Source organism: Carcharhinus amblyrhynchos, unplaced genomic scaffold, assembly GCF_965287045.1.
Source record: "Carcharhinus amblyrhynchos unplaced genomic scaffold, sCarAmb.v2.hapA scaffold_39, whole genome shotgun sequence".
NCBI lineage: Eukaryota > Metazoa > Chordata > Chondrichthyes > Carcharhiniformes > Carcharhinidae > Carcharhinus > Carcharhinus amblyrhynchos.
This window is the reverse complement of record NW_027649780.1, coordinates 3657976-3676488: the sequence shown is the minus strand read 5'-3', so window position 1 is coordinate 3676488 and position 18513 is coordinate 3657976. Positions and strand designations below refer to the sequence as shown.

At 47.6% G+C, this 18513-nt stretch overlaps 1 protein-coding gene across 1 annotated transcript in view; it reads left to right on the top strand.

Annotated features, from left to right (window-relative positions):
* The first annotated feature begins 620 nt into the window (after nucleotides 1–620).
* The window catches only part of LOC145363526 (uncharacterized), a 28392-nt gene continuing 10499 nt past the window's right edge, over nucleotides 621–18513 (top strand). The window contains exons 1-6 of the mRNA XM_080218715.1: nucleotides 621–886; nucleotides 8978–9277; nucleotides 10753–10863; nucleotides 11299–11331; nucleotides 15089–15632; nucleotides 16640–16771. Of these exons, the coding sequence (XP_080074841.1) occupies nucleotides 829–886; nucleotides 8978–9277; nucleotides 10753–10863; nucleotides 11299–11331; nucleotides 15089–15632; nucleotides 16640–16771 (1178 nt within the window). The 5' untranslated portion in view covers nucleotides 621–828. The remainder of the gene's footprint in view (nucleotides 887–8977; nucleotides 9278–10752; nucleotides 10864–11298; nucleotides 11332–15088; nucleotides 15633–16639; nucleotides 16772–18513) is intronic.

The window sequence follows — 18513 nt, the reverse complement described above, 5'->3', positions numbered from 1 at the left end:
CTGTCTCTCTCGCACTGCCCCCCCCCCCCCTCCAAATCTCAGCCTCCCCCTCTCTCTTTCTCTCTCTCCCTGCCCCACTCTCTCTCTCTCTCCCTCCCTCTCTTTCTTTCCCTGCCTCGCTCGGTCTCCCTGCCTCTCTCCCCTTGCTTCTCTCTCTCCCCGCCTCTTTCACCCCCTCTCTCCCTGCCTCTCTTCCTCTCTCTCCCTGCCTCTATCTCTCTCTCTCTCTCTCTCTGTTTCTTCTCTCCTTTCTGGCCCCTGCATCTGTATCCCTGCACCACACCCCACCCGCCCCTCCTCTCACTCTCTCTCTCTCTCTCTCTCTCTCACCCACTGTCTCTTTTGGCCTCTGCTCCTTTCTGCCCGTGTGTCTCTGGTTACGTTTCTATATTAATCTATTTCTCTCCACATCCTTCTCTGCCATTTCATTTCTTTCTATCTCTATTTCTGTTCTCAATCTCTGTCACCACTTTTTTTCATCTCTCCTGTCTGTTCCATTTTGTGTTCCTCTTTCTGCTACTGCTTCTCTCTTTCCCACTCTGTTGTTGTTTTAACTCTGCTTCTCTTTCTCCCTCTCACTCAGACTCTATCTTGGCCAGTTCCGAGATAAATTTTGTGGTCTGGGGGTTTATTTTGGTTGTGTGGATGTTATCAGCTGACATCCTTTCTCAGGAAGTGACCCGAGTCTCAAATGCTATCGCAAGTTTCTTGACTTAACCCTTCAATTCTTGCACCAAACGGATTCAATTCATCAGCAGTCTCTGAAGGTTCGCTCAGCCTCTTTCGTCCACTGTCTCTCTGCACCTTCCAATCTGCAGGAATCAACCAATGGATCCAATGCAGAGAAATCTGTGGGGAACTCTGATCCTGCTGTCACTGTGGAGTGGTGAGTGAAGGAGGGAAAGAGTGATGGAGGGATTGGCGAGTGAGTGAAAGATAGAGGGAATGGTGAGTGAGGGTAAGAGTGACGGAGGGAGTAGTGAGTGAGGGAGGGAGTGGTGAGTGAAGGCAGGAGTTCTGAGTGAGAGAGAGAAAAAGTGATGGAGGGAGGGAGAGGTGGAGGTGTCAGGGATAGGGTGAGGGAGGGACAGGGAAGGAGTGGTGAGTGAGTTATAGAGTGAGTAGTAAGAGAGGGAGTTTTGTATGAAGGAGGGGTGAATGAGGAAGAGTGCAGTGAGGGGGGAAAGCAAGAAATTGGAAAAGGGTGTGAGTGTAGAGAGGGAGTAGGAGGAAGGGAGTGAGAGATGATGAGTGAGAAAGAGGCATTGAGAGGGAGGGAGTCACAGAGAGTTTAGAAGAATGAGGGGAGATCTCATTGAGACGTATAAGATGATGAATGGGATGGATAGGATAGAGGTGGAGAGACTCTTCCCACGCAGAAAGGATAGTAGGACTAGGGGGCACAGCCTCAAGATAAAGGGGGGGCGGTTTAGAACGGAGTTGAGGAGGAACTTCTTCACTCAAAGGGTTGTGAATCTCTGGAATTCTCTGCCCGTTGAAGTGGTGGAGGCTGCCTCGCTAAATATTTTTAAGACGCGGGTTGATGGGTTTTTGATAAGAGAGGGGATTAAGGGTTATGGGGAGAGGGCGGGAATGTGGAACTGAGCCACGACAGATCAGCCATGATCTTATTGAATGGCAGGGCAGGCTCGAGGGGCTAGTTGGCCTACTCCTGCTCCTATTTCTTATGTTCTTATGAGACTCTCTCAGCAAGGGTGAGAGACTCGAGGGGAGAATGTGAGGAGAGAAAGTGAAACGATGGACTGAACCAGATGAATTGAGTTAGGGACTGAAAGAGAGAGGGAGTGGCAGAGGATGCGTGAGGAAGGGGTGTGTGAGAGAGGGCTACTGTGATGGAGATTGACTATAACGGAGAGTGTCTGTGATGGAGAGAGCCTGTGATGGCGGGTGAGAGTGCAGGGGGTGGGGGGGGTGAGTGCAGAGGAGGGGGTGGACAGAGTGGTTAAAAAAGGCATTCGGTATTCTTGGTTTCCTCAGTCAGACCAATGAGTACAGTAGTTGGGACGTCTTGTTGAATTTGTACAAGACATTGGTAAGGCCACACTGGGAATACTGTATACAATTCTGATCATCCTCTTACATGAAGGAGAATATTAAACGCGAAAGAATGTAGCAAAGATTTATTAGGAAGTTACTGGGACTTGATGGTTTGAGTTATAAGGAGAGGCTGGGTAGACTGGGACATTTTTCCCAGAAGAGCAGGAGACTTAGAAGGACTTAGGGGTGAGAATAGTGGCCTATAAGATAACGAGGGGCATAGATTAGTTAGATAATCAACATATTTTCACAGAGGTAGGGGAAAACTATAGGGCATAGGTTTAAGGTGAGAGGGGACAGATATAAAAGGGTCCAGGGGCAAGTTTTTCACAGAGGGTGATGAGTATCTGGATAAAGATGCCAGAGATAGTAGTACAGAAGGGTACAATTTTGTCTTTAAAAAAACATTTAGAAATCTACATGGTTAAGATGGGTGTACAGAGATATGGGCCAAATGCAAGCATTTGGGATGAGCTTCCTGGTTTAAAAAGGAGCGGCAAGGACAGTTTGGGCAGGAGGACATGTTTCTATGAAACCCACAACTTTAGTGTGTGGGGAACGGAGTGAGGGAGCGGGAGGGTAGGGGTGAGGGAGGGGTGAGTGCAGGGAAGGGTGGGGGAGGGTGTGAGGGCGAGTGAGGGCACGGGGGGGCGAGAGTGCGGGAGAGAGGGTGAGGGTGGGGAGAGGGGATGAGGGCATGGGACGGCGAAGTTGTGGAGGAGGGCGAATGTGCAGGAAAGGATATGACGGTGGGAGAAGGTATCAGAGAAATGGGTGTGAGTTGTGAGTGAGCACCAGCGTGAGTGAATGTGTGAGAGGGAGAAGTACAGTGAGTCTGAAGGATGGTGTGAGTATGAGGCAGAGGAAGGGGGAGAGTGTGGCAGAGGGGGAAGTATGAAAGAGAACACACATGGGGAAGTTGGTGTGAAGGAAAGGGTGTGAGGGACGGAGAATGTACGAGAAGGACAGTGTGCAAGGGTGGGCCTGATTGTGAGGGCATGTCAGAGTGTAAATGAGGGTCCATAAAGAACGGTGTTTGAAGGGGTAAAGGAGAATGGGAGAAGGGGTAGGGGTGTCTGAGGGAAACGATGTGAGGGGGTGGTGGTGAGCTTGTGATGGAAGTTGCTTATCAGGTAGAGGGTGTGTGAAGAAGGGTGAGAGGGACGTTATGTGAGTGTGAGGGAGGGTCTGAGTATGAGGCATCTGAGGACAGGCAGTACAAAGCTGTTAAGCTTTTCGATAAGTTCAAAGATGTGCAGGTTAGGTTGATTGGCCATGCTAAAAAATTGTCCCTTAGTGTCCAGGGATGCGTAGGTTAGAGGGATTAGTGGGTATGATATGGGGGTAGAGCCTGGGTGGGATTGTGTTTGGTGCAGGCTCAATGGGCCGAATGGCCTCTTTCTGCACTGTAGGGTTCTATGAGTTCTATAATGTGATCTTATCTACTTTGGGAATCAAAATCTATCTACTCATCTTTTCCTGAAATCTCTTTAATTAAAAAAAACTCTCTCAGTCTCAATTTGAAATTCTTATTTGATGGTGGTCTCATTTGTTGATTATTGAAAATATTTCTTATGTCTGCCTGTCATTGTTACAGCATAATCTCTAACCCTCATCTTCTCAGTCAGGTACTGAGAAACTGATCACCCCTCCCCCCCCCCACCCCCACCCCCCATATCCATTGAACCCTTGAGCTATATCTAATACCTTGAAATCACACAATGTTTTGGCCTTAAATTCTTGTTGAGATATTGAATTCCATAGATTCACCACTCTTTGGGTGAAGACATTTTTAACCACCTCAGTCTGAATCAGTACATTCCTTATCCTCAAAGTACAACACCTAATTCTGGACTCCCCCACCTTTGGGAATATTCTGAAGCTACCCGAACTAATGCTGTTAGAATTTAATAATTTCTGTCAGTTCCACTCTCACTCTTCTAAACTCCAGTGAATCTAAGCCTAACTGATTTAGTCTCTCCACACATGACGGACCTGCAAATCCAGGAATGATCCTGGTAAACTTTTGCTGTTTGCTCATTATAGCAACGACGCTGTTCTTCAGATAAGGACACCAAAACTGCACACAATACTCCAAGTGTGGCCTCACCAACACCCTACACAATTTCAATAAAACATCCCTATTCCAACACGCTTATCCTCTCGCTGTGATTTGCCTTCATTACTGCCTGCTGTCCCTGAGTGCTTTCTTTTGGTAACTGATGCATGAGGACAACAAGTTTTCACTGAGAATCCACCTCTCTCAATATATGCCAATTCAAATAATAATCTGTCTTCCTATTATTGCCACCAAAGTGGATAATCTCACATTTGTCCACATTATACTGCATCTGCACACTCATTCAACCTATCCAAATCACGTTAAAGAATCCCTGCATCCTCCTCACAGCTCACCCTCCCACCATATTTTGCCATCTGCAAATTTGGAGATAATACATTTTGCTCCCTCTTCCGAATCAACAATCTATAAAATGAACAGTTGGGATCCCAGCACAGGTCCCTGCAGTAGACCACGAGTCATTGCTTGCTAATCGAAAAAAAAAGCACATTTATGCTAACTCTTTATTTCCTGCCTGCTACCCAGCTTTCTATGCATAGAACCATACAAGCACAGAAACGGGCACTTTGGCCTTTCACTGGCACTAACCCAAGCAGGGAATCAAACCCCGGTCCTTCACATTGTGAGGCAGCAGTGCTAACCACTGTGCAACTGTGCCGCACGCTTTAGGGGATTAGAGAGTAGGGCCAGTAAGATTGAGAGAAAGAGCAGGCAGAGTGTGCTTACTAATCGAAGAGAGTGTGGTGGACTGTCATACACGTGTTTCAATGCAGGAAGTGTAACAGGTAAGAACTTAGGGCTTGGAATAATACTTGGAATTCTGATGTTGTTGCCATTAGAGACTTGATTAAGTGAAGGACAGGATTGGCAGCTTAACGTGGCAGGATACAGATGTTTTCAGTGGGATAGAGGGGGATTTAAAAGGGATGGGGGAGTTACACTACTGGAGAATATGAAAATTATACGGTGGGAGGACACCTCAGAGAGCTCATACAGTGAGGCAATATGGGTATAGCTCAGGAATAGGAAGGGTGTAGTCACAATGTTGGGGGTTTACTGTCGACCTCCCAACACCCAGCGATAGAGGAACAGGTATGTAGGCGGATTTTGGCAAAGTGTAAAAGTAACATGGTTGCTGTGGAGGGAGTTATTAACTTGCTCTATACTGACTGGGACTAGTTAGTGCTAAGGCTGTGGATGGGGCAGTTTGTAAGGCACATCCAAGAGGGCTTCTTGAAGAATTATTTAGATAGTCCAACTAGGGAAGGAGATGTACAGGACCTGGTATTGTGGAATGAGCCTGGCCAGGGGTCGACGTTTGAGGAGGAGAGCAGTTTGGGGAAAGTGGCCACAATTCAGTAAGCTTTAAGGTACTGATGGATAAAGATAAGTGCAGTCTTCAAGTGAAGGTGTTAAATTAGGGGAAGGCTAATTACAACATTATCAGGCAGGAATTAAAGAATGTTGGTTGGGGCACATATTTGAGGGCAAATCAATGTCTGGCATGTGGGAGGCTTTCAAGCGCAATTTGATAGGAACTCAGGACAAGCACATTTCTACAAGGAAGAAGGATAATTATGGCAAATTTCGGCAAACTCGAATAGCAAGAAATATTGTGAGCCTAGTCAAAGAGAAAAAAGGAAGTCCATGATTCCTGTGGCAATGACTCATTTTTCATTTCCTCACCATGCACTATAAATATCTCCCACTTTCTATGTCTTTTAGCTTGGGCAAAGGGTCTTCTGGACTCGAAACGTCAGCTTTTTTTGTCTCTCCTTACAGACGGTGCCAGACGTGCTCAGATTTTCCAGCATTTTCTCTTTTGGCTGGAGAAAAATGAAGCATCTGTCAAGGCTAGGAGAATGGGAACATCCAAAGGAAAAGTGGAATACAAGAAAAGTAAAAATAAACTTAAGCAAGGAGTAAGGAGGGCTGAAACGAAAAGTCATTAGCCAGCAGGATTAAGGACAATCCTTTCTATGCGTGTATAAAGAGCAAACAATTAGTCTGGGAGAGGAAAGGGGAGGGAATCTATGCGTGGAGCTGGAGGGGAAAGAAGAAACAAATGGGCGTGGCATTAAATGAATAATTTGCGTCAGGTTTCACCATTAGAGGACTTGATGGATGATGAGTCTGGGGAAGCGTGAGTAGATAGTTTGGGTCATGGTGAGACCAAAAAGGAGGCGATATTGGGGTTCTTGAGACACATTAAATTAGATGAGTCCACAGGACCTGATGGGAAACACCCCAGAATACTGGGAGATGCAATGAAGGAAGTTGCTAGGGACTTGCGAGAAATCTTTGTATCCTCGCTGGCATGACGGAGGTCCCAGAAGATGGGAGAACGTTGTTCCTTTGTTTAAGAAGGGTAGTAAGTATAAACCGGTGAGCCTTCTGCCAATGGTGGGGAAATTATTAGAGGGGATTCTTCGAGACAGGATTTACTCCCACTTGAAAATAGCTGTGCGTATTAGTGAGACACAACATAGTTTTGTGATGGGGAGGCCGTGTCTCGCTTAGTTAATCGAGCTTTTCGATATATATTTCATCATATATATAAATGATTTGGAGGAAAATGTAACTGGTTTGATTAGTAAGTTTGCAGATGACACAGAAGTTGGAGGAATTGCAGATAGCAATGAGGACTTTCAGATGATACAGCAGGATATATATCGGTTAGAGACTTGGACGGAGAGATGGCAGATGGAGTTTAATGGTCACATATCAGGTAATGCATTTTGGGAGGTCTAGTATAAATGGGAAATATACAGTAACTGGCAGAGCCCTTAAGAATATTGATAGGCAGAGGGATGTGGGTGTACAGATATACAGGTCACTGGAAGTATCAATGCATGTGAAGAAGTTAATCAAGAAAGCATACGGCATGATTACCTTCATCGGCCGAGTCATTAAGTTTAAATTTTGGCAAGACATGTTGCAACTTTATGGAACCTTATTCCACACTTGGAATATGGTGTTAAATTCTGGTCTTCACGCTACCAGGAACATGTGGAGACTTTGGAGAGGGTACAAAAGAAATTGCATGGAATAGAATGCCTGCAGTGCAGAAGGAAGCCATTCAGCACATCAAGTCTGCCACCGACTACAATCTCACCTAGACCGTATTCCCCTCCTCCTTCTTAATTACCTTGCTAATTCCCCTGACCAGAAGGTCAATTTACCATTGCCAATCAACCTAACTCGCACACCTTTGGACTGTGGGAGGAAAGGGAGCACTCTGAGGAAGCCCACACATACATAGGGAGAACATGCAGATTCCACATAGACAGTAGAAGGTAGTGGAAGCAGATACAGTAGTGACTTTTCAGGGACATCTTGACAAATACATGAATAGTTACCTGAGGCCGAAATTGAACCCAAGTCCCTGGTACTGTGAGACAGCAGTGCGAACCAACGTGCCACTGTGCCACCAACTGTTTTTTAAATGGTTCAGTTCATCTATTATCTCCTTTTTTTTTGTTTTCAATGCCCCAGACATACTTTCTATACTGAACAATGCTCACTTTGTTGACTTTTCTTTTCTAAGTATCTGTGGAAATTATTAAATTATATACTATATTTCAATTTCTTATATTTCCAGATAACTTTCACTCATTGTCCCTCTTTATTAATCTTTTGGTCATTCTTTGCTGTTTTTATCCCATCCTACCCTATCCTGTCCTATCTTCTTACCTGCCACCCTTTTAACAAGATGTTGCCAGGTATGGAGGACATTAGGTGTGAGCAGAGGTTGGAGAATCTTAGTTTTTTTTCCACACTGGATCAGCGGAGGTTGAAGGGGCGACCTGATCGATGTCTATAAAATGATGAGGAGCATGGACAGAATGGATAGTCAGACTTTTTTTTCCATACTGTAAAGTCAATTACTCGGGGCCATAGGTTAAAGGTGCGAGGGGTAAGCTTTAAAGGAGACGTATGAGGCATTTTGTTTTTGTACAGAAGGTAGTGAGTGCCTGAACTTGCTGCTGGCGAAGGAAGTGGATGCAGATATGATAGTGACTTGACAAAGACATGAATAGGATGGGAATAGAGGGATTATGTGCACAGAAGGGTAATGGGCTTTAGATCAGTCGGGCAGCATGGTCGGTACAGGCTTGGAAGGCTGAAGAGCCTGTTCATGTGCTGTATTTTTTTTTGTTCTTTGTTCAATCCCATTATTTTCACCAAAACCATTTCTCTATTATTACCGATCTCCTTCAGCATTTCATTAAAACTTGTTTCTCTCAGAGATTCTGGTGCATTATTCATGTCTTCCTTTGTGAAGATAGATCCAACATCAGGCACAAGTCAGGAGCATGATGGAATAGTCTCCTCTTGCCTTGGTGAGTGCAGTTCCATCAACACCCAAAGAGGTTAACGCCACCAAAACTAAAGCAGCCCTTCCAAAAACGTTCACTCCTTCCACCACTGACACAAAGTGGCAGTCATTGGTAGCCTCAGCTCGATGCACCGCAGGAACTCACTGAGGTTCCTTAGACAGCACCCTTCAATTGTACAACCTCTACTGTCTAGAAAAGTAGCAGATACATGGGAGCACCACCACCTGGAGGTACCCCTCCAAATCACTCAGCAGCCTGACTTAGAAATAGATCACTGTTCCTTCACTGTCGCTGGGTCACACACTCTCTAACAGCGCTGTGGGTATACCTACATTACGGGGACTGCAGCGGTTCAAGAAGACAGCTCACCACCACCTTCTCAAGAGGATGGACAATAAATGCCGATCTAGCCTGCGACACCCACATCCTGTGAGAGAATGAAAATACATCTTTGCTTGCAGCCAGCTGCTCGAGGTACTAATCTTTTTTTTCACACTAGGTACTGCTGGGGCGCATCAGGTTTGCTTCGAGAGAAAGCAGGTCAGCAGTGGGACATGCAAAGTGGAACTGACGTGTTCCAGCTTGGATGACTCGGCTGTTGAGTGGTTCAGAGGGGGCAAGAAGGTTGTCGATGATCAGCAGCATAAGGTGGGGTTTGGTGGGATGACTTTGGATGTCGCACTAGATTCCCAGCTTGGAGAGACGGTCTATACATGCAAGGAAGCTGGAGCAGGAATCGAACAGACGGTTGATTTGGGAGAAACGTGTGGCTATAGCAACAATGTCAAACTTCTATCAGGTAACAACCTATCATTTTACTACATCTCAAATGCAGGAACAACCCCTTGCTATTGAATGACGTTACCAACAATCTCCTCCTGTCCTGGGGGTTGATGATCGATTGTACCACCGTCACTGTAATATATTCTGTATCATGATATGTGGAAGGATAGGGCTCAGACATTATGAAATAGTATCGTATCAATTAACTCGCCTCCTAATTCGCCAAAGTCTGTCCACCATCTAGGAGGCACAGCGTCAGGACTGTGAGTGTTGTTTTTCATTCATACACATATTCTCACGCGTACACACACACACACACACACCCGTGCATGCACACACACACGGAAACACACACACATGTGCACACAGACCCGTGCATGCACACACACACACTCACACGTGCACACAGACCCGTGCATGCACACACACACGGAAACACACACACACACGTGCACACAGACCCGTGCATGCACACACACACGGAAACACACACACACACGTGCACACAGACCCGTGCATGCACACACACACACACACGTGCACACAGACCCGTGCATGCACACACACACACACGTGCACACAGACCCGTGCATGCATGCACACACACACGTGCACACAGACCCGTGCATGCACACACACACACACGTACACACAGACCCATGCATGCACACACACACACACACACACGTGCACACAGACCTGTGCATGCACACACACACAGAAACACACACACACGTGCACACAGACCCGTGCATGCACACACACACACTGACACGTGCACACAGACACACACACACACTCACACGTGCACACAGACCCGTGCATGCATGCACACTCACACGTGCACACAGACCCGTGCATGCATGCACACACACACGTGCACACAGACCCGTGCATGCATGCACACTCACACGTGCACACAGACCCGTGCATGCACACACACACACACGTGCACACAGACCCGTGCATGCATGCACACACACACGTGCACACAGACCCGTGCATGCACACACACACACACGTACACACAGACCCGTGCATGCACACACACACACACACACACACTCACTCACAGACAGTGGAATTTGTATTCAGTAATAAAAACAAATCCGGATTTAAGTATCGACTGATGGCCATGAAACCATTGTGAAAAAAAACGTTGGGTTCACTACTGCCCTTTAGGGAAGGAACTCTGCCGTCCTTATCCTAACTGGCCTACCTGTGACTCGAGCGACAGCAATGTGGTTGACTCTCAACTGCTGCTAGAAATAGCCCAGCGAAACATTCAATTTTATCAATTTCTATAACATTGTGAGTCAACTCACATCACGAGGACTGCAGCGTTTCAAGAAGGCAGCGCACACACACACACACACACACACACACGTGTACGCATATACAGGAGCACATACACACTGCATGTGAGAGAATATCCTGCTGTTGTCATTTGCTATTGAACGAGTTCCTTTCTTCATATTGTTCTATTTGCAGACATTTCCTCAATTCAGTACCAGAAAGTGAAGATTATTCTTACTGCAATTTTCTTGGCCGCTTATATGGCAGCCTTGCTGATCACCTTCTATCTGTGCCGTCAGCAGAACAGTTAAGTATTGGGTCGGTTCTCATAGCAGCAAACAATCTCCTTTTAATCTCAGAATGCTTCCTGAGCATTGAGAGTGAGAGATCTCGCACTGGGAGTGTGAGAGACAGGGGATCTTGCACTGGGGATAGAAGAGGCAGGGGACCTCGCACAAGGGTGTGAGAGACAGGGGATCTCATACGGGGGGGTGTGAGAGAGGGGATCTCCCTCTGGGTGTGTGAGGGACAGGGAATCTCGCATTGCGGGTTTGGGAGACAGGGCATCTAGCACTGGGTGTATGAAAGGCAAGGAGATCTTGCACTGGGACTGGGGTTTTAGTGGGGGGGGGGGGCGGGGTGGTGGCAGCAGAGGGAGAGAGTGGGGAGAGGGAGGGAGAGATTACACAGATTCAATACCATCTGATACTGACTTTCTCTTATTTTGCCTCTTGTGTCCAGGCAACAATGAAAAGAAAAGGAAGCAGAAGCAAGGTATGTGCTCAATCCAGTGGGTATCCCAAAACTGTCTAACTCTAACTAACAAGCTGCTACCCGTTACTGTGCGTAGGGACACACGTCTGGGCGGCACGGTAGCACAATGGTTAGCACTGCTGCTTCACAGCTCCAGAGACCTGGGTTCGATTCCCGGCTCGGGTCACTGTCCATGGAGTTTGCACATTCTCCTCGTGTCTGCGTGGGTTTCCTCCGGATGCTCCAGTTTTCTCCCACAGTCCGAAGATGTGCGGGTTTGGTGGATTGGCCATGCTAAATAGCCCCTTAGTGTCCCGGGATGCTTAGGTTAGCCGGTAAATATTTAGGGATACGGAGGTAGGACCTGGGTGGGGTTGTCGTAGGTGCAGACTCGATGGGCCGAATGGCCTCTTTCTGATTTACATGGTTCCTTTCTATTGTTAGGAGAAGGTCAGGGGTTTCCTACCAGTAAAACGGTGACAGTTTGATGGGGGGACAGTGTAGAGGGAGTTTTACTCTGTATCTAACTCCGTGCTGTACCTGTCCTGGGAGTGTTTGATGGGGGGACAGTGTAGAGGGAGCTTTACTCTGTATCTAACCCCGTGCTGTACCTGTCCTGGGAGTGTTTGATGGGGGGACAGTGTAGAGGGAGCTTTACTCTGTATCTAACCCCGTGCTGCACCTGTCCTGGGAGTGTTTGATGGGGACAGTGTAGAGGGAGCTTTACTCTGTATCTAATCCCGTGCTGTACCTGTCCTGGGAGTGTTTGATGGGGGGACAGTGTAGAGGGAGCTTTACTCTGTATCTAACCCTGTGCTGTACCTGTCCTGGGAGTGTTTGATGGGGGACAGTGTAGAGGGAGCTTTACTCTGTATCTAACCCCATGCTGTACCTGTCCTGGGAGTGTTTGATGGGGGGACAGTGTGGAGGGAGTTTTACTCTGTATCTAACTCTGTGCTGTACCTGTCCTGGGAGTGTTTGATGGGGGGGACAGTGTAGAGGGAGCTTTACTCTGTATCTAACCCTGTGCTGTACCTGTCCTGGGAGTGTTTGATGGGGGGGACAGTGTAGAGGGAGCTTTACTCTGTATCTAACCCCGTGCTGTACCTGTCCTGGGAGTGTTTGATGGGGGGACAGTGTAGAGGGAGCTTTACTCTTTATCTAACCCCATGCTGTACCTGTCCTGGGAGTGTTTGATGGGGGGACAGTGTAGAGGGAGCTTTACTCTGTATCTAACCCCGTGCTGTACCTGTCCTGGGAGTGTTTGATGGGGACAGTGTAGAGGGAGTTTTACTCTGTATCTAACTCCGTGCTGTACCTGTCCTGGGAGTGTTTGATGGGGACAGTGTGGAGGGATTTTACTTTGCATCTAACCCTGTGGAGAACCTGTCCTGGGAGTGTTTGATGGGAACTGCGTACACCGTGATTTGCGCTGTTCCTGTTCTGGGAATGTTTGATTGTGGGTCAGTGTAAGAGGGAGTTTTATTTTGATCAGATCACTGAGTGTAATTTTATCATTTTGGTGATGCTCACATTGTCTCTGTGTCAATCTGCCTCCCGATCTCCCTTGCCTGGAGATTTTCCAACAGGCGGGTACAGGAATCAGTTTGAAACATTTTTGCCTGTTTTACACAAACATTTGGTGTACTAGAGTGAGGTATTGTTGGTATAGCTACTTTGTATTGTTGCCTGCTGCTCAGTGTGTTTTAACCCTTATACAGTGGACAAATAACAATGAGTAGATGTCATATTAGTACAAACAATATTTATTTAAACCCACACAATCAATAATCACCCACCTGACCAACAATAAGTTATCTTACATAAAATACTAGAATTCAAGTCCAATACAAGACCTTGACTTAACTTTGCGTTACTGGCAAGTACCCAGACAGATATTGGCCTTTATCTCCGTGCTGGTCTTGGTAGTTGTCTGCGTAGTTTGGTCCTTTGGTCTGGTCTGGCTGTGGTCTTTCTTCCTTCCTTCTCGGGTGTGGTGGCTCTCCTCTTGCTGGCGATGTTCACCACTGTTGTAGCCTGTTCGTAGGGTCAGAGAGAGAGAGAGAGAGATTCCTGGTTGTGCAGCACCCTTTATACCCCGCTTGGTTTCACGCCCCTTTTTGGCCATTGCCAATCAATCGATCAGGACCTGATCCCCCTGATCGATAAGAGTCCAATCAGGTGCTACCGCACCGATCTCTGGGTGTGTCCCCAGCGGCCATGTCTGTAGGTGTTGGAGGCACAGAGGTAAATAAGGGTTCACAGTGCCCTTATGTCTGGTACACAACCCCCAGTGTGACCAGAAAGTCTCTTTCACCCTGGCGATGAAACAAACCAATGTGGCTGTAAAGTCCTGGAGAAGACCCATGTCCTGTGTATTCACTCGTCAGGGTTGCAGCCTGTTTGTCTCTGTCTTTAAACTGCAGCCTGTCGGTTTAGTTTCTTCCCAATGGTCCCAGGGTGCTTTACAAAACACCATTTTAGCTGGCCCGTTTGGCCACAGTATTGTCACACCTCGAATTCTGTGAGCAGTTTTGGTCTCCTTACCAAATTAACTCACCTTCCAGCCAGACAGATAAAATCATTTTGCTGCTGACCCCAGGGCTGAGGGATGTTGTCTGATGTGAGATTAGTATTCTGGAAGGTAAAAGTGTCAGAGGTGATCTATTTGGAACGTGTGCAGATCTCTCACATTTTGACACAAAAAAATAATCACGGGCAGAGTCTGGGACATGGGGGTCACAGTTTCAGGTTAAGGAATCAAAATTCAGACCTTTCAGTTAGAGAGCGAAAAACTGCAGCAGGCGACGGTGCAGAGGGACCTCGGGGTCCTTGTGCATGAGTCGCAAAAACCCAGCCTGCAGGTGCAGCAGGTGGTCAGGAAGGCGAATGGGATGCTGGCCTTCATAACGAGGGGGATTGAATATAAAAGTAGGGAGGTCATGCTGCGGCTGTATAGGGCATTGGTGAGGCCGCAGCTGGAGTACTGTGTGCAGTTTTGGACGCCGCACCTGCGCAAGGATGTTTTGGCCTTGGAGGGAGTGCAGAGGAGGTTTATTAGGCTGATACCGGAGTTGAGGGGGTTGAACTATGAGGAGAGGCTGAATAAACTAGGCTTGTACTCGTTAGAGTTTAGAAGAATGAGGGGAGATCTCATTGAGACGTATAAGATGATGAATGGGATGGATAGGATAGAGGTGGAGAGACTCTTCCCGCTCAAAAAAGACAGTAGGACTAGGGGGCACAGCATCAAGATAAAGGGGAGGCGGTTTAGAACGGAGTTGAGGAGGAACTTCTTCACTCAAAGGGTGGTGAATCTCTGGAATTCTCTGCCCGTTGAAGTGGTGGAGGCTGCCTCGCTAAATATTTTTAAGAAGTGGGTTGATGGGTTCTTGATAAGAGAGGGGATTAAGGGTTGTGGGGAGAGGGCGGGAAAGTGGAACTGAGCCACGACAGATCAGCCATGATCTTATTGAATGGCAGGGCAGGCTCGAAGGGCTGGATGGCCTACTCCTGCTCCTATTTCTTATGTTCTTATGTTCTTATGAGTCTTTGGAATGCTCTAACCAGTGAGCGGTAGATGATCAGTCATTGAGTAGATTCAAGACAGATGTTGAGAGATTTTTGGCATTTTCTCAAAGTGAATTGGGAGGGGATGGGAGAGTAGAATTGATAGGATCAGCATAATAAAAACACATCAGGAGAACCAAGCTCACGGCATCCAACTGCTCCTTGTTCTTTCTCTTTTCCGACTGAAATTAATCTTTTCTCTTTGCAGGAGAAGAAGGAATTTATTCCGATTTGCTAGGTCCTGAAACTCAACCTGACACCAAAGAACAACTCCAGGCCACTGGCAAATCGGGGCAGGGCAGGACAAAGGAGTCTTCCCAACTGACAGTGGAGATCGAGGCTGAGCCTGCTGCAGGACGCAGAATGCAGGGCGTGACAGGGTCAATAAGACAGCAGGCCGAGACTGGGGCTGATGCAAGCCTCAGGATGCAGGCTGAGGCTGGGCCTAGCACAGGGTCAATAAGAGAGCAGACTGAGGCTGGGTCTGCTGCAAGTGTCAGAAAGCAGGCCGAGACTGGGCCTAGCACAGGGTCAATAAGAGAGCAGACTGAGGCTGGGTCTGCTGCAAACGTCCAAATGCAGGATGAGGCTAAGCCTGACACTCCCCCGGCGGTACAAGACTCAACATACGCAAAACTGATGAAAAGACCAAAAGATGCTGACTACCAACTCCTCAACCGACAGGGATCTGATGGTCGAAGTGCAGTCACGTATTCAGCAGAAGCTGAGGAAGTGACACTTAAGACAACAGTGTAAGGAAACAGGATAGACTTGGGAAGGGAGATAATTACAAATTCACTCCCAGCTCAGTCTACATTTAAGCCGCTCGAAAACCTTTGATTAGACTCCAGTTTGTAACTCAGTGAAGGTCACAGGGTCAGTACTGTGAACAGGGCGATGAGTAAGTGTTGTGACATTGCTTTTGTTTCCTGGGGACAATCAGTGCTTCCACGCCGATAGCTTTGAAAGATAAAAAAAAAAGTTGATCCCCTTGTCTCACATTGCTGTTTGCGCGATATTACTCTGCAGAACATAGCTGTACCACGTCTAAAATTGCAACACTGACTGCACTCCAAATAAAAACCCGCTTTGTTTGCTCTCAGCTGTCTAGGTTGATCAGAGCTTTGGGTTTATATCAGTATGAGATTTGCTTTCCAATATGATTCTTTCGTGTATTAACAGTCTGTGCTTGCTAATGAGGAAGATATAAAGAGTATATCTTAATGTATGTACGCAAATGAGTTAAAATATAATTTACACGATTGTAAAAACTGTTTCTGCCTCAACTAGAACACTTTTTTTTCCGAATTCGGCACACTGTACTGTAGGGAGGGTGTGAAAGTATGGCTGATAGTGTGAAAGAGGTTCACAAAAATAACTTCAGAAATAAGGAAGTACCGTTCTGTGGGTAGACTGTGGAAACAGTTGGACTGTTAGCACGAGTGGAGAGAGGGTTCAAGAGAGATCTCAAAACTCTGAGACATCTGGACAGAGTAGCGGGACAGAGAAACCATTCCCACAGTGGGAAGGATCCAGATTGAAAGTCATTGGCGAAAAAAGGGAGAAATGAGACAAGAACAAGATCTTCACATGCCCAATTCTAAGATTCCCTATGGCTCTTTCTGAAAATTTAGTGCAGACAGGATCAATTGACATCTTGGAAAGAAAATTGGATATTTGATGGAAGAGTAAAGATTGTAGGTCAACGGGAGGGGCCTGTTTGCTGAGGTTCTCTTGTGAAACCTGATTCTTTTGACAGCACAGCGGACTGGGAGAAACACGCAACGGCCGATTCGTGGGGTTCCCGAAAGCGTTTGCATTGTGTTTGCTTCTCCCGGGCCCGGATCTCCAGCAGTGTCTGTACCACGCTGCGAATCTGCTGGGAGGCGCGGCGAGCATTTAAATAGTATTTATAAGTGCCAAAGAGCCTGGGGATGGGGGGGGTGGGGGCAGCTGGTGGTAGGGTCTAAGGGCAATCGGTGGGCATGTGGATCCCACTGCCACTCTATATTGGGATCTGGTGCACGCAGGAGGAAGCCTGGCGATGGGAGCGGATTGGGAGAGCGTGGCCAGCCGGGGGGGTCCTGCCGGTGGGAATCTGCCTCCTCTGGGGGTAGGATCTGCCGTCTGGGTTTTTTTTTTGGGGGGGGAGGTATCTGCCTGCCAAGGAGTGGAGCAGATCATCACTGATGGGGGAATTGGGTGAGGGGACGGGGGGGGAGGGTGGACTAGAGATCGGGCTGCGACGGGGTCGGGGGCAGAGGGATGGTGTTGTGGGGGGGGGGGGGGTTCGGGACTGGTCCCTACATGGGTGGGGAGCACGCTAGTGCTGTGGGGAGTTTTGGGGGTTGCAGCACTGCGGGGGTCTCGGACTAACCAGCCATGGTTGACAGAGCAGTTTGCTGTCTCAGCCTCTCTGTTGTGACAAGATCCCAACCCCCTGAAATTTAATGATATTCAGTCTGGTGGCCTCTGTTTTGCAACAAAACGAGGGGGCACGACTTTAAATTAAGGGGGGGTAGTTATAGGACTGATGTCAGGGGTAGGTTCTTTACCCAGAGGGTGGTGAGGGACTGGAATGCCCTGCCAGCTGCAGTTGTAAATGCGCCTAGAGATCTGTGGATAGGTTTATGGACGAAATGGGATTGGTTTAGATTAGTGGGTTAGTGTTGTTTTTTTTTTAAAGCTGGTCGGCGCAACATCGTGGGCCGAAGGGCCTGTTCTGCGCTGTAATGTTCTATGTTCTATGTTCTATGTTCTAAATCCCATCATTAACCCAGCATGCATTATTCCAGTGAATGTGACACTTCAGTTCTTTTGGGAGTGTCGCCCCCCTGGATCTAGTGAGGCTGAAGGAATGTTCTGCAGAGCTTCATGAGTGCTATTGACCAAAAGCAAGCAGGGGGATGTTCCAGGCAATCCCTGGAGATACTTCCTGAGCCTCCTCCTGGCTGGCTCCAGGTGCTGGCTGGTGGACCAGTGATAGCTGGGGTGGGGGTGGCGGCGGGAGGCTTCCATTTCCTTACAGCTCACTGGGGCAAGGGCCCTGATGTCTTGCTCAGCCATTCCCTGAGTGATGAAGAGGCCTGAACGAGTACTGCTCAACCTTCCCCCTTGAGTAGCACTGTCTGCCTGGAGTGTGATTAGGGACTGCGCTGAGTGCTGGGGTGCCGGGGGAGCATGGGTGGTGGGGGGGATGCTTCCGAGTGCACCATGTGCTGACAGAGGCCTAACCACATAAGAACATAAGAAATAGGAGCAGGAGTAGGCCATATAGCCCTTCGAGCCTGCCCCGCCATTCAATAAGATCATGGCTGATCTGAAGTGGATCAGTTCCACTTTCCTGCTTTCTCCCCATAACCCTTAATCCCCTCTCAGGTTAACTCAGGTTCCATATATCAAGCTCTGCAGCTCATCCCAGATCATCATCCCAATGTTTTAGCAACTCCCAAGTTAGAAGTTAAATACAGATAAACAGAATGGGTGAGGATAATTCCATTTGAAATGAGACAGAAAGACTGCAAACTAGCGCGCAACCTTCTTCAGTCCAGGTCATGTTCAGAAGCATACAAAACACCTGTAACCATTAACAGCACGATGAAATTAGCTCCAGTCCATTGGACTGAGACTGTC